This window comes from Lagenorhynchus albirostris, chromosome 1 (genome assembly GCF_949774975.1).
Source record: "Lagenorhynchus albirostris chromosome 1, mLagAlb1.1, whole genome shotgun sequence".
Taxonomy (NCBI): domain Eukaryota; kingdom Metazoa; phylum Chordata; class Mammalia; order Artiodactyla; family Delphinidae; genus Lagenorhynchus; species Lagenorhynchus albirostris.
In genome coordinates, this window is record NC_083095.1 from 43,791,925 (window position 1) to 43,805,525 (window position 13,601).

Genomic DNA, 13,601 nt, shown 5'->3' on the forward strand with positions numbered 1-13,601 from the left:
GTTTCTTTTTAAGTGAGTTTTGGTAGTTTGTGTCTTTTAAGATTTGTATATTTCACACAAATTGTTGAATTTATTGGGATTAAGATGTTCATGGTATTGCCTTATTATCTTTTTTTATGGTCAGTTGATTTTGTGTGTGTGTGTGTGATTTTTAATTGAAGTATAATTTGTTTACAGTGTTAAGTTTCTGGTGTATAGCAAAGTGATTCAGTTATAGATACATAATATATATAATATATATATTCTTTTTCAATATAGGTTATTACAAGATATTGAATATAGTTCCCTCTGCTTTACAGTAGGACCTTGTTGTTTATTTTATATATAGTAGCTTATTATCTTCTTAACATTTGTAGAATCTTTAGCGATGTCTCTTATTCATTTTTGTTGATTGGTATTTTTGTGTGTGTGATCATTCTGGCTGGAGGTTTATCAGTTTTATTGGTTTCCCCAGAGAATCAGCTTTTGGTATCATTGACTTTTCTGTTTTCTGTTTTGTATTTCATTGATTTCCACTCTTTATGACGTCTTTTCTTTCTGCTTACTTGGGTTTCATTTCCCCTTCTTTTTCTAGTTTTTTAAGGTGGAGGTGAGACATTGATTAGAGACCTTTCTTATTTTCTAATATAGGCATTTAGTCTTATAAATTTCCCTTTAAGGTACTGCTTTAGCTGCATACCACAAATTTTAATTTGTTGTATTTATTTTCATTCAGTTCAAAATACTTTTAAATTTCCCTTTTGATTTCTTTTGGCCCAAGAGTGGCTTAGAAGTGTGTTATTTCATTTCCAGATATTAGGGGATTTTTTAGATGTCTTTCTGTTATTGATTTAAATTTGATTCCGTTGTGGTTAGAGGACATACTTTGTGTGATATGAATCCATTTTAAATTTATCAAGACTTGTTTTTTAGCCCAGAATATGATCCATCTTGGTAAGTGTTTTATGAATACTTAAAGAAAATGTATATCCTGATGTTGTTGGATAGCGTATTCTATGAATGTCAGTTAGGTCCAGTTGATTAACAGTGTTGTTTATGTCTTTTATATCCTTACACATATTCAGTCTACCTCTTCAATGAGTTATGCATGAATGTACGGATGTAGAAAGGAGGAATGTGAAAAATTAAATTTATTCTTTGTGGCTTGCTAAGGGCATTTGTTAAGCATCAGTGAGCAAAGAAGGAAGGTGAGGGTTGTAGTAGAGAGACTGATGAAGGGTAAAGGTTAGGATTGTATTAAGAAGACCAGGAAGGGAATTGAGTAATACCAAATTAGTATTTATAATCAGTAGAGATTTAGGGAATTTAAAGTGGGTTATGCACTTCAGTGCCCATTACTCTGAGAGTGGATCACAAATGGAGACTACAAATAGGCAACAATCAATTGATAAATAATATAGGAAGCAGTTATAAGAAGTTGAGAGGTAATTTTCTAACTTTTAAAGAGGGATTTAATTTTCTCAGCATAATTACTAATAATTCCTTTACTAAGTAGTTAATCAGCAGCAGCAACATCAACATCAAAATGAAAATTTATTATTGTGAACCTATTATATGCCAAACACTGAGCTAAAAATACCTTACATGCATTTTCATACTTTATTTTCACCTCAAGGCTAGGATATAAGTACTATTAATATTATTCCTACCTTACAGATGAAGAAATTGAGGCTTGGTGGGGTTAAATAACATCTCAAGGGTTCACTCAACCAGGAAGTGATGAAAGTGGGATTTGAGCCTGTCGTATTTTATAGTGTGTCTGTTATTGATTTCCCATCCCCACCCTCCAATAAAATAAAGAATCCTTTTTGTTCTGAGTTTTACTAGAATAGCATTTGTTCATTTGGTGGCTCTCAAAATTCTTTTACTGTGACTCACAATAAAAAAGGCACTTTACATGGCAGTTGAGTATACATTTATTATATGTATTTATGTGTGTGTGTATGTTATGTTTATATGTGTTTATTTCATTAAAATATATTTGGTTTTAATGTGTACTTTAGACATTATTTTCTATTGGTTCTCTCTTCTTTTCTCTCTTTCTTTCTTGTCACAGTCCACTAATGGGTTACAATCCAGGTCAGAAAAACATTGATCTAGTCTAAGCCAGGAGAGTTGTAGACAGACACGGAGCATTGTAACTGTATGTATATGAGAAAGGCATTTTGGGTGGGCAGGAAGAGTTTTAAGTTATCATTTTGATACCTGAATACTGACTATGTCTTATACAAAGTTGATTGCTAAAAAAAAAAAAAAAAGTATTGCCTTTTTTTAAAGGTAAACTTGAGGGATGATGTATTTGGTTTTTGTTTTTAAAGCTCTCTGATCCTTCTGATTTACCAAGGAATGCCTTTAGAATTTTTACCATTCTTGTGGAATTTTTATGTATTGAACATATTGATTATGCCTTGGAAACAGGACTTGCTGGTAAGTATATTTATTTGTGTTATACTTCGTGTTAAATTCCTTTGATCCTGTTTGGTTAAACTATGCATAATGTTGTTTTATATATATTCAATTCTATCTGTCAAAAGCAGTTCAGTGCAACAAAATGCTTTTTGAGCTTCTGTAACAAGGATTTGTCAGATGCTAGAAGCTATAGAAAGACACAGTTCTCATATTGCTTACATTGACCAGGGCTACATGAGTCACTACAGTGACTGGAAGAATGTAATACAATGCTGTAAGCTATGAAATGCCAAAGGAGCAGAAATGGAAGTGACAGCAATTCTGGTTGACACAGTTGAGTAAAGTAAGATTTAGAAAGGAAAGTAAGCCTTTTCAAAATAAGCCTGGAGAGGAATAGATTCATATAAAATTTTTTCTTTTATTTTTGGTCTTCTGGGTTTACTGGTATTAATAGGATAATAATGACTTCTTCCCTAAATTCCAGTCCCATTAATTCAGTTGCTTCCTTGACCTCTCTCACCTGTTCTGTGTGCATCTCAAATTTAATATATCCCAAATGAAACTCTTTATCTTCCACCTAAACTTCCTTTCCCCTTCTTTTCCATGTCTTTAAAAGGCATTACTATTTACTGTTTGCTCAAGGCCCAAACCCCAGAGTTATCATAATTCTTCTTTTCATCAAACCTGATAGCCAGTCTATCAGCAAATCCTGTCTGTATACTGCGAAACATAACTCAAATTCGTCTACTTTTCTCCATTTTTGCTGATGCCACCCTGATTTAAAGATCATCATCTCTATCCATTCCTAACTGGTCTCTTTGTGTACATTCTTACCTTTCCAAATAACTGACTCCATGTAACAGTTATGTTATAAATTCAAGGGTCTTAAAATTTCTTGCTTAAGACCCTTTAGTGGTTTCCTGTTACTCTTAGGGGAAAAACAACAAAAAACTCTTTATGAAAGTATAGCTTTTGATCTGGCCTCCTCTTATATATTCATCTTCATCTCATATTGCATTTCCCCTCACTACCCCAGCCCCTTTGGCCTTCATTCATTTTCCTTACTCAGGTTCTTTGCACTTGGTATCTCCCTACCCCCCAATCCTTTTCCTTCAGCTCTTCTCATGTCTGGCTTTTCACCCTTCTGATCTTAGCTAAGGGGCTACCTTCTTAGAGAGGCCTTTGCTGATCGACCTAGCTAAAGTGACACCCCTTTCCCAGCCTAGTTACACATTATTTCATCATTGAATTAACTTTTTTCATAGCACTTGTTACAATGAAATTTTCACTTGTTAATATCTGCCTCACTCACCAGAATTCATTCATTGAACACATGCTTATTAAGTCCTTAACCTTGTACTCATGCAGCTTACATTCTTGTGGAACAGATAGACAAATGACTAGTAAGTGCAATGAATAAAAATAAAATTGAGTAAGGAATAGAGAATAGTAATGGGAGGTAGGATGGGGAATTCAGGGGCAGAGGGCTTTTTTAGAAAGGCTGGTCAGAAAAGGCCTCTCTGAGGAGACATGAACCGGAGAGCTGAATGAAGTGAAGGAGTAAATTGAATATTTGGAGAAAGAGTATTTTAAGTAGAGAGAACAGCATGTAAGTTCTCTTGAATAGTGAACTTCATGGGAATCTTAACCTGTCTTAAGAATCTTATCTGTCTTAATTGCCATTATAGGCTAGCACCTAGAAAGCACATAGCACATGCTCAAAAATGTTTGTATATAACTTCATTCCATAAAGTTTCTAAGGTTGAAGCAGAATTACCCATAATTCAGTAACCTTGTGGTTTATTCTTACCCTTTTTTTTTTTAACCTGCAGGACATAGATAAGCATTTGTAGCCTGCTTCCCCCCTACTCCACCCAATACAGCAGAAACTTGACATCAAGTATTTAACATTTGCCATTTACAAATAAGCTAATGTGGTTATTTGTATTGGGATAATAATATCCACCTCAAAGATGTGAAGATTAAAGAAGATAATAAAAAAGTAACATGAATTTGATTCTATATGGTATGAAGGAGTTGTTCTTTACCTAGTATGGAAGCCTAGCTTATTCATTTTAATAGCAGTATTCATAAGTTGGAAGGGCTTAAAAAATTTCCTGGTAGGATGAGAATGTCCCTTATACTCATAAACATTTTCCATGCAGCTATTTAGTTAGTACATACTGCTGTTATTTCTAATGATTTTATAAAATTCTGTCGTGCATATATATTATAAAGTTAACCACCCCCTATTATTAGACATCTTGGATCTTTTCAGCAATTTAGTAGTATAAATAATGCTACAGTGAACAATTGTAGAGCTTAAAGTGTTTTCCTTATTTTGAATTATTTTCTTTGGATAAAATTCTGGAAGTGAAATTACCAGATCAAAGTGTATTGCAAATTTTAAAAATTTTTATACGTATAAACGATTTTCCTAAGGGGTTTTTCCCCACTCATCTATACTGCTGCTGGCATGTATGATTATTCCAGCTTTTCTGCACACCACTGAATATTCTTTAAAAACTTTAATAATTTAGTGGTTAAAAATGTGCATCACTATTGCCTTTTCATGTCTTTCATTAATAGCAAGGATTAGTATTTTCTACATGTGTATTGACTTTATTTTTTTCTCTTGTAAATTTGTGTTGGAGCCTTTAATTTTCTTATCAGTTGGTGATTTTGTCGTTTATGGGAAAATAAAACACCTTTATTTTCCATTTTTAAAACTTTGAAAAAAAATCCTCCTCCTGTAAAGAACTCTAGGTATTAAACTTTTGTTTTCTCATTTTCTGTGAGTATTTTTCCTAGCCCCTTATGTCTTTGAACTTTAGCTAGAAACATAAATGTCTGTGGTTAGTAGGGACCTTAGAGTTTAACTATTACTCTCTTACAAGAGAGGAAACAAATCTGGAGAGACCAGCTGTCTGTTTTGGGGTCAGAATGTGAAGTGGCTTGAATACAGTGCTGAAAATCTGGAATTTATTATTTTGACAGTGAGGAGACTTTGAATTATTTTTGAGGAAATAGTAGAGAACATGGTGAGTGAAATATGTTAAATACATTATTATGGCAACAATATATAGCATAAAAGATAAGGAGATTTGAACCAGGATACTAATAAGAAAATTATTTTAACTGTTATCAGCGGTAAAGAGGCCTGGTTATAAGAAAAATGGTTATAAGAAAAATGATAGAAGTGTATTCATGGCTCATGAATCATTGCACATAAGAGGGCAGAAAAGGGAAGGAGAAGGTATAGTCCAAGATGATTCATTTATTGATTGATTTATTTTTTATTTATCTCCACAAATAATGAAGACGAGTAGATAGTGAAAATTTGGATGTAAAAACTTTGGATGAATTTTATTAAATTATTAACAAGCTAATTTTACTCTTCTGTCCACAAAAATTATTGCTGATTTAATGAAACAGCAGTTACTTTTATGCACGTTGTATATATAAAACCACATCTTTTTTCTGTTGCTTACATGAATTTCTTTAATATGATTCTAACATATACATGCCTTCCAACTTTAGGAATTCCTTCTTCAGATTCTAGGAATGCAAATCTCTATTTTTTGGATGTTGTGCACCAGGCCAATACTATTTTTCATCTTTTTGACAAGCAGTTTAATGATCACCTTATGCCACTAATAAGGTTAGTCAAATTGTCTGATTTTCATTGGTGTTTCAATGAATATTATAGTATTCTACTTTTTGTTAAAATTTAAAAGTAATAGATGTTTGTTAAAACATAAACAGGAACAGGAGGGTGTGAAATAAGTAAAAGCCCTTTTCTTCTTCCTTGCCTTCCTGTTTTCCTTCTGTGGTATTAATTTTGGTTTACTGAATGTGTCATAAACCTAAATCTGATATGAAAGACAACTTCTAGCTTTTTCCTACTTATTATAATAAAAAGATGTACAATAACAATTTTATGAGATTAATAGGACAGGTTTTGATGAGGCATTAAATGAGGTTTGGTTTATATCTTCCTATCAATTTATGTGAACTTTTAAAGCATGTGAGGATTAAATAAGGTAGTGTATATGTGAACGTGATTTTTAAAATTGTATGTGTAGTACTATAATTAAAGAGGAAGAATATTCATATAGAAGATAAAATTCTAGACATTTTGTATAAGCGTTGATATGCCAAGAAATAATTAGTCTAGAAATGATCTCAAAGATAAAGATTACTTGTGATCCCTGAATCACATTTTGAAAGGAAATTTACTTTTTAAAGAGCTCTAATGTCACATAACAAAGAATTCACGTAATTATTAGGGTTGCATATTCTTTAATATTTTGGGTGTTTTTTGACATTTAGGTAATATTCAGAAGGTAAATATGGCTACCAAGTTGGTTTTGTTTTTCGTTTTTTTTAATATAGGAAAGCTAAATACAATTGAATTGGGTGTTAGGCTGCAAATTTTAATTAGTATAATTTGCTATATTCTCAAGACTTTGTGATTTTTCTTACTGAAATACCAGAAATTTAATTAAAAAGGAAAGCAAATAATTTCAGAATTTCAAAATCACATATTTATATTCTAAAGGGATGTCTCCTCACAGATGAAAGTAATAAATCTAAATCCTCCTCTTCCTTCTCTTTTAACGGGTTAATTTTTCCTAGCATGACTATTGTAATGAATTGGGCATAGTGAATACTAAATAATTACTTTACTATTTATATGCTTCTTGGATTGGGGAGCAAATTATAATGTGTGTGTGTGTGTGTGTGTGTGTGTGTGTGTGTGTGTGTAGGTATATAGCTATACACATATGCCTATGAAAAACTGTTAGAATTGTAAGGCTACTAATGTGATCTTTTTCCCCCTTTAAACATTCAATAGCTCTTCTCCTAAGTTATCTGAATGCCTTCAGAAGAAAAAAGAAATAATTGAACAGATGGAGATGAAATTAGATACTGGCATTGACAGGCAAGTTGTTAGTTTTACTGTTTCTCTTGCATTTTTTTTGTTGTGTTTATTTTTTTATTTAAAAAAAATTTTAACCTCTTTATTGGAGTATAATTGCTTTACAATGTTGTGTTAGTTTCTACTGTATAACAGAGTAAATCAGTTATATGTATACGTATATCCCAATATCCTCTCCCTCTTGTACCTCCCTCCCACCCTCCCTATCCCACCCCTCTAGGTGGTCACAAAAAGCACCGAGCTGATCTCCCTGTGCTATCTCTTGCATTTTTTTTAAATTGTAAAAACACCATGAAAATGATTTTCAGAGAAGAAGAAAGTCTATTTTAATTCCACCATCCTGCTATAACGTTTGATTTTATTTTTACATATTGCTTTCATCTTTATTAGAATGTTGTTTTTATTGCCTTCCAGGTTTATTATTTATGGAAGTCAGTATGTTTAGACTTACTTTTAAAGCAGATTGTATTTAATATATTTTTTTGTAGATGCCCCCTCCTACACATACACACACACACACCCTCTCTCTCTCCCTCTCTCCAAACTCCTTAAAAATGGTATGTAACATAGAAGATTTTATTTTCAGTTAGAACTGTCAGGCTAATATCTGAAATGCTTTAAATAAATTTACTGATTTTCTAAAAGTAACTTCCATTAAGTGAATGCAGACTCTATATTCAAAAAAATTTTTGTAATGTTTGTTGTTAATTGTTAATTGTTAATTAACAATAACAATAAATAACAATAATTGTTATTGTTAATTACCTGTTCATAATATGGAGCAGTGAATCTCTGTCTTTTGAGATGATAGTGGGCATTTATTTATTGATGATGATAATAGCTACTATTTGGTTTGGCCAGAAAGTTTGTTCAGGTTTTTGTAACATGAAAAACCCGAACGAACTTTTTGGCCAACTCAATATTTATCAAGAATTTGCGGACTTCCCTGGTGGCACAGTGGTTAAGAATCTGCCTGCCAACTCAGGGGACACAGGTTTGAGCCCTGGTCCGGGAAGATCCCACATGCCGTGGAGCAATGAAGCTTGTGCGCCACAACTACTGAGCCTGCGAGCCACAACTACTGAGCCCGCGTGCCACAACTACTGAAGCCCGTGCGCCTAGATCCCGTGCTCCACAACAAGAGAAGCCACCGCAATGAGAAGCCCATGCACCACAATGAAGAGTAGCCCCTGCTCACCGCAACTAAAGAAAGCCCATGCACAGCAATGAAGACCCAATGCAGCCAAAAATAAATAAATGAATAGATAAATAAATAAATTTATTAAAAAAAGAAAAGAATTTGCTATGTGCCGGGCACAGTACAAGGATCTTTACCTGTATAATTTCATTTATTAAGTAGGAAATACTATTCCCATTTTACAGGTGAGGAAATGAAAGCGTAAAGAAATGAGGTAGTTTGCTCAAGATCATAATGCTGGATATTTGGGACTCAAATTCTAAAGCCCACGCTACTAGGTTTGGGCATATTTTTATTTATTGTAATTTTCCTCCTTTCTCTTCTATTCAAGAAAACATATTTGAATATAAGTTAGTTACAGGAACTCTAGCCCTTAATATCTTTGTCTTTTGCCTATCTATTATCCTTTCCCAGCTTTATTTTATTCATTGTTGTGCTTAGATTGCTTGGTCCATCTCTTTAATTACTCCCTCGTAATTACCCTAAAATTTATTTCCTTTAACCGTAATTATCTTACAGATCCTAAAATCTGGATTAATGCAGACTCTTTTATTCCCATAACCGGATGGCTGATTGCTGTTGGAGAGTGCCACATAACTCAAACATTATTCGTGCCATTACAAACACATATTCTCATTTCTCAACTGGGTCTTCAGTACCAGTTGTTCAGCCTCCTGCTTGTCCTTAGACTGTGAAACTCGGGTTCTTCTCACCTGTTCTTCTAAACTTTGGCCATTCCTCATAAGCCCCTCTATCTTACTGCCTTCCTAAGCATTCTCCAAATATAGTTGTTAAGGAAACAAATTAGTGACAGTCTTCTAAGATCTTTAAGATTTCCTTAAATAGAGTAATGGGCAAATGAATCTTTGCCCTGTCTTTTGAGCAGGAAGCTAATAAAACTAAGAGGTCTTTGATGTCAAGATCTAGAATTTACTTTTTTGAAATCTAAAGTATACCCATAGTAAAATAGTATCATGGTGACATGAAATGAAATAATTTAAATTTAATTTATTATAAATAATATAAATAAAAGTAAATATAAAGTAAATTAAATGGATCAAATACATGGTGTTCTCAATTCTCTAGGACATTAAATTGTATGATTGGACAAATGAAGCATATCTTGGCTGCAGAACAAAAGAAAACAGATTTTAAGCCAGAAGATGAAAACAATGTTTTGATTCAGTATACCAATGTGAGTAAAATGATTCAGTATGCTACTAAGAATATCTGCTTTGTTTGTACTTTTGTTAACATTTCATTGATGTATCTTATTATGCTCCACGTTTTTTTATTTTATACTTAGAGATTAATGAGAAACTATATGTATTTTCTCCTTAGCTAAGCTGATACACATTTCTATGTAATAAGTATAGAAAAAATTTTTACAGGCCTGTGTTAAAGTCTGTGCTTATGTAAGAAAACAAGTGGAGAAGATTAAAAATTCCATGGATGGGAAGAATGTGGATACAGTTTTGATGGAACTTGGAGTACGTTTTCATCGACTTATTTATGAGCATCTTCAACAATATTCCTATAGTTGTATGGGTGGCATGTTAGCAATTTGTGATGTTGCTGAATATAGGAAGTGTGCCAAAGACTTCAAGGTATGTATTCACAAATATCAAACTTGTAAATAGGTTCAAGAACATACGTCAGATCATAAAAAATGTGTACTGACTTATAATCATCAGTGAAAAATTTATAACTTTTGTTGACATTGTAGTGAAACAGATCTAACATTTCCTAACTGAAAAAGTATTGTTGCAGTCATATTTTCAATATTAACACATTTTTGCTTTGAGCTTTATTTTAGACAAGGCCATATTTCAGTTCCATAGTCCGAATGACCTTATTAAATAACGCCCATGACTAATGCTGCATATATCAGATATCAGGAAAATATGTTCTTTCTTCATGTACATCTCTCTGAAATCAGTTTCCCTTAATGTTTAAATTATTTAAGAAACCTGCTAAATCAATGATAACTAATTCTAGTTTACAAAAGTATAAATGATTATTACTGTTTAAGAAAATTGGCATAATATGAATCTTTTCAAAAAGATTATAGTGAGTTTTATAATGTCTGAAATATTTGAGTTTTAACGCTTCAGGAACTTTAAAAAATTCTAACATTGAACTCTCCATCATTAGTTAAGTCCTGAATAACAGTACGTAAGTGAGAAGAATTTACAAACTGATTGTAAAACTAAACATTATCTTGTTTCAATGTTATTTTTTTCCTTCCCTTATCTCAATTCAGATTCCTCTGGTATTACAGCTTTTTGATACTCTGCATGCACTTTGCAATCTTCTGGTAGTAAACCCAGATAATTTAAAGCAAGTCTGCTCAGGAGAACAACTTGCTAATCTGGACAAGAACATTCTTCACTCCTTCGTACAACTTCGTGCTGACTATAGATCTGCCCGCCTTGCTCGACATTTCAGCTGAGGTTGAATTTACAAGGGCAGTGTGTTGTACTTCAGCAGGCTTTGGTTGATAGAAAGCACAGGCGGTTTCTTATGACACAGCCAACATTTTATTGATAAATGACTGTTTAGAAAAACAGCAGCCATACTTACCCTTGAGATTTTATTTGAAATTTGGACACTACTAAGCATATTTTGCTCTTTTCCCTTAAGTTGGATTTTAATTCCGTTTTTGAACTTATAAATTTCAAACTCTGTAAAGCTATATGTTATTGTATTCATCCTGGAAAATGTTAGTGTCAGAAGGCAAATGAGATGTTACCAGTGTTCTGGTTCATGTTCTTTAACATAGTCCATTGGGAAATTTCACCATCCTGTTTTGCACTAAAGATGGGTAAACTCCAGCAAAACTACATTTATTATTTATCAATTTTCAGTGACCTTTTCAGCACTGGTAATTGTGAATCAGGTTATTTTAGGTTTTCCTAGAGAACTTTTTTGCTTCTTTCAGAAGGTTAATTAACAATTGGGCATAATTTTTGTAGTTGGTTGATTGGATTTTTCTGAGGTACAACAATAATACTATTCCAAGAAAAATGTTATAAACAAAACTAAAATGATGAAATGTTTTATGTAGGTATTAGCAGTGGATCAGAATACATCTGCTTTCTGGGTAAAAAAAAAAACTTAAATGTTTACAGTTTCTTATTTGGTAAACAGATTTTTAAGCCAATGCTAGCAAGAAATTAATAAAATTACCTTATTTTATATTTTGCTTAAGATAAGGTGGAGGATCTTAATTAAAGGACCATATTTATTCATTATTTTAATATTACAAGGGAAGTAAAAAAATGAGGTGTGGTCTAAATGGTGCATATGAGAAGTATTGACAGTGTTTAGCAACAATGCAGTCCTTTAAGATTTCTACCTTTATGCAAAACTGGAATAAGATGGAATGGCTAAACATGCAGGTAGTCTTCTATTTTAAGAGGAATTGGGAATTGATAGTTAGCATTATATTCTAAGTCTCGAGATAAACTTTGCAAGGACTAGTTGCTTTTTAAATCTATAGTTTCTGTCATTACCTTTTTCAGGGCATTTCTGAAGCGATTCCTACTGAATGTAGTTAATTGAATTGGCTTAATATGGTGGCATAATAAATCACTTATAAAATTTTAAACATCAAGCAGAAATTTAGAAATATCTTTACTCTAAAAACTATAAACTTGCTCTGTGAGAATGCATTCTTAGCTATATGTAGTGTTTCAGCTTTCATTGTGTTTTTCATAGTCTTCAGGAACAGATAAACTTTAATGTTCAACTCATTCTTGACTTTTCTTTTTCCTTTAATGTAGGCTTTTTGGCCTAATTTTGGAAAACTAATTTTAAGAATATGTTTCTGGGGCTTCCCTGGTGGCGCAGTGGTTGAGAGTCCGCCTGCCGATGCAGGGGACACGGGTTCGTGCCCCGGTCTGGGAAGATCCCACATGCCACGGAAGCGGCTGGGCCCGTGAGCCATGGCCGCTGAGCCTGCGTGTCCGGAGCCTGTGCTCCGCAACGGGAGAGGCCACAACAGTGAGAGGCCTGCGTACCGCAAAAAAAAAAAGAAATATGTTTCTGAATGTTCATCAGCTTTACCCAAACTTCCAGGTCCAAAGCGAGCTAGCTACTGTTTAAGTTACTATTGACTGAATTTTCTTCATTTTCTATTTAGCCCAGTGTTATCAGGGTAAGCAAGAGAAATGAAGTATGCCAACTTTTGTCAAAGCATTTTAGGAAATTGTGGCAGCTTTAGAAGGCTGTCTAATTTTCTATTCCTTAGCCAAAGGAAAGCCAGAACAGGTTTTGGATACTAGAGAAAGTCATATGCTTGTACTATTGCCATTTTAGAAAGCTCTGATGTGAATTCAAATTATACCTCTGTTACTTAAAGCCAACAATTTTAAAGCAGTAGTTTTACTGGCCACTTGAACTCTTTGTACACAGTGTCAATTTGTAAAAAAATAAAAAAGGGAAAAAAATATCAAATAAAACATGAGAGAACACTTTAAGACTTCCAAATCAGAAAAGTGCTTCAAATTATTTTGTTTGGATTAACTTTTTAAATGTAAAACATATTTGTTGCTTAGATATTTTGTTAATTATTATTTCCATGTTTGAGTTCTGTGCAATATTTTCCATTATGTCCATTGACAGGACAGTAACAAAGAAAACTCATAAGTGACTACTTAATTTAGAAGTGTTAACATTAATGCTCAATAAACAAATTCCCTGCAATTGTTTTTTTTTTAATTTCACTTCATTTTTACATTTTGAGGACATCCATACTGAATTTTATAAATTATTTTTTATTTAAATTTTTAAGATGTTTCTTATTTTTCATAGCATAGGTCTTCCTTTTTAAGCAGAAAAATACTTGACTGTGTAATCAAAATTAGAAACAGATTGTCTTTCTCTAAGAAAAAAAAATTTGTTATATAAAGCAGTATGCATTCTTTGTATTCATTGTATTTCATTTTGAAAGTATTTTTCATATTAATGGACACTACAAAATTCTCAAAATATATGGCTCAAAAGAGATGGTCAATAAGTAAAATGTTTTTCATATGCACATGGTAAAAT

The 13,601-nt window shown here is 32.7% G+C and overlaps 1 protein-coding gene across 1 annotated transcript in view; it reads left to right on the forward strand.

Moving 5' to 3' along the window:
- Positions 1–12,589, forward strand: part of EXOC5 (exocyst complex component 5) — a 47,658-nt gene extending 35,069 nt beyond the window's left edge. Inside the window, exons 13-18 of the mRNA XM_060142094.1 lie at positions 2,319–2,427; positions 5,950–6,070; positions 7,268–7,354; positions 9,636–9,744; positions 9,941–10,156; positions 10,813–12,589. Coding sequence (XP_059998077.1) covers positions 2,319–2,427; positions 5,950–6,070; positions 7,268–7,354; positions 9,636–9,744; positions 9,941–10,156; positions 10,813–11,001 — 831 coding nt within the window. The 3' untranslated portion in view covers positions 11,002–12,589. The remainder of the gene's footprint in view (positions 1–2,318; positions 2,428–5,949; positions 6,071–7,267; positions 7,355–9,635; positions 9,745–9,940; positions 10,157–10,812) is intronic.
- The last annotated feature ends 1,012 nt before the right edge of the window (positions 12,590–13,601 follow it).